The sequence below is a fragment of the Octodon degus genome, unplaced genomic scaffold, assembly GCF_000260255.1.
Source record: "Octodon degus isolate 3935 unplaced genomic scaffold, OctDeg1.0 scaffold00026, whole genome shotgun sequence".
NCBI classification, from domain to species: Eukaryota; Metazoa; Chordata; class Mammalia; order Rodentia; family Octodontidae; genus Octodon; species Octodon degus.
Genome location: NW_004524602.1, coordinates 10,577,640 through 10,580,353, shown reverse-complemented (window position 1 = coordinate 10,580,353; position 2,714 = coordinate 10,577,640). Strand labels below are relative to the sequence as shown.

Here is a 2,714-nt window from a genome sequence, read left to right as displayed (position 1 = left end):
AAAATAAAAATAAAAAAATTATATAGATGCATGTAAACAGTATCTCTAAAAAGATTCTCAAACACAATAAATGATTGAAACTTATCAAGTCAACATTTTTGGAGCACAAGCTTAATTTTAAAATCAGAACGGGAGGTACAACTCAAGGTGAGCACACTTAGCATATACAAGATCCTAGGTTTAACCCCTAACATATGTATACATGCACATTTGCATATTTAATTTAGAAAATTTAAATCTAGAGTGACTAGCATCAGGAAAGAGACCAAAATCAACCTTTATAAACATGAAAGCAAGAGCTATTAAGAATGTGAACAAACTAATAATTTTATTATTTGTTCTAATTTGCCATTCCAAAGAAAAGACACATTAAACTAAAAAGAAGCAATTTTTGGTATCCTTGACTTCAAAAAAGAATCATGATTAATTCATGGTTTGAGGATGGGCGTGATGGCACGCACCTGTAATCCCAGCACTGGAAAGGCTGAGACAGACAGATCACCTCGAGCTTCAGGCCAGCCTATGCTACACAGTGAGTTCAAGATCAGCCTGAACTACGTGGTGAAATCTTGTCTCCAAAAACCAGAAAACAAATAAAAAATTCATCATTCATTATCTGCTAAAGTTAATGAGACAAATCAAAGTTAAAACAGCACTCAATCAGAGCCAGGCAAAGTGGTTCACGCCTTTAATCCCAGCACTTGGGAGGCTAAGGCAGGATGATTGTTGAGAACTCAAGGCCGGAGTGAACTGTGTAGTGAGACCCGTCTCAAAAGAAAGACAAAGACACACACACACACACACACACACACACACAGACAAAACAGCACTTAAATGGAAGTTATTCAATTTAAAAGGACTTCTTTTAATGGAAACAAGTCATTTTCTCATTTATTCACCAAGTCTCTCCCTTCTGCACCATTCTATAAATTGAACCAGAGACCACTGAGTTGCAAACCCAGTCCTCTCTTTTTTTCATTTTTTGTTTGGACACAGGATCTCACTAAATTGCCCCGGCAGACTTCAAACTTATAACCCTCCTGTCTCAGGTTCTCCAGCAACTAGGGTTATAGGTGTGTACTACCTTGCTCAGTTTAACAAAATGTGAGTGCAAATCATTTTTGTCCTTAAATTTGACTTCACAAAATGTTTCCTCTCATAAACCGTAACTTCATACTTACCAAGGTAATAGATCCTGTCCGAATGAGGCCCATCTGGATCGTTCCGCTTCACGAACATAAAATCATGTGGGGCCTTGGCCATCATGTAGCCATGGTATTTTCTGGTATCAGCAAGCAGCTTTTTAAGCTGACTCCAGGAATATCGCTCAACATAAAATGGCTCCAATTTGGGCCGATCCTGTGATTCAATATTTTCCTCACACTCTGCAGTTTCAAATATCTCAACACCCAGCTGCTCTGTCTCCATTGCTGCTGCCATGTTGCATTTTCCTAGAAAACAAGGCACATGAAGAAGCTGCTCACACGGCCAGTTTCTACATGGTCAGGAGGCATCTGGCGGGCCAAAAACCAAAACAAAACCAAGAAAAATTCTTTCTAGCACAGCTGCGGTGAGATCTAGGAAGAAAGCAATAGCTCCCCCTTTTCTGTGCTGTTTTAACATGACATTTAAAAAAACTGAGGTCATGTCAATTCCAGTGACTAGAAATTCCTTGCAGAACTTTTATAAAAGGCTCTCTCTCCTTAGGTATCTCCTGCCAAAGTATTTTTCTTTCCCACACTGGAAGGAAGCAGGCCTGGTGCCAGCTGGCTGCTTTGCCCCACCGAGAGGGAGTGCACAACAGTGACGCTCAAAGTGCCAAGGGACTTAAGTGTCACCACACTTAAGAAGTAGCACCTTTGACAAATGTGAATTTCCCTGGTTAAGAAAAGTAATCACAACCAATTAGAACAGTAGTAACAATGACACAAGCCATGTACTTGCTAATCTTTCTAGGGCACTAACTTAAATGTAACTCTAAACAAAGAACACGTAACCTGGGAGGCAGGTGTCTGCAATGGCATCTGATTAGATATAATTACCACGGAACACTTGCATGACTCAGTATTTTAAGGAAACTTACATGACTATCATTGCAGATTATGTAACTCACTGTTTCAACAGAAATATGACTAAGTAGCTTTAATTAGCTGAAGTAGTTGATGAAGTATTTAATGTTTGTATCAACATTTTAATAAAAGTTTGAACTCAGCTTACCAGTCCAATGCCCTATTATCACATGTACTAATAATGCTTATTTTACAAATCTTGAAGATGCATTTTTTCCTTTATCTTTTCCAATTTTAAATTTAACTTAAATCACTGGTACTGCAAAAAAATTTAACTTAAAGTACCAAATACCAAAAAAAAGTCATTAAAAAGTGAGATTCTGGCAAGCATTTATTCATGGCACTACCAAAAAAACCCCAAAAAACAAAAAAAAAATAAAAAACCAAACAAACAGAAACATAAAAATAATGGAACAAACTGCTCTTTTTCAACTAATTGGTTGAAAAACAATTATAAACTTGAAGATAAGCCGAACTGCAATTATGTAACCCAATTTCACACAATTAACTTCTAGACACACATTGATATATGCCTGTATGCTTAAGATGCCGGTATGCTCTTTTTAAAGCTGCATTTTGCAGGCTGACATCAACTCATGGCAAGAAGCAACTCTGAGAGAGTTATTAGCTGGTGTGGGCTATGAA

The 2,714-nt window shown here is 37.6% G+C and overlaps 1 protein-coding gene across 2 annotated transcripts in view; it reads right to left on the bottom strand.

Moving 5' to 3' along the window:
- Nucleotides 1-2,714, bottom strand: part of Dpp8 (dipeptidyl peptidase 8) — a 106,319-nt gene that overhangs the window by 85,007 nt on the left and 18,598 nt on the right. For both annotated transcript variants that reach the window (XM_023712701.1, XM_004628809.3), the window contains exon 3: nt 1,182-1,451. In XM_023712701.1, coding sequence (XP_023568469.1) covers nt 1,182-1,451 — 270 coding nt within the window. The remainder of the gene's footprint in view (nt 1-1,181; nt 1,452-2,714) is intronic.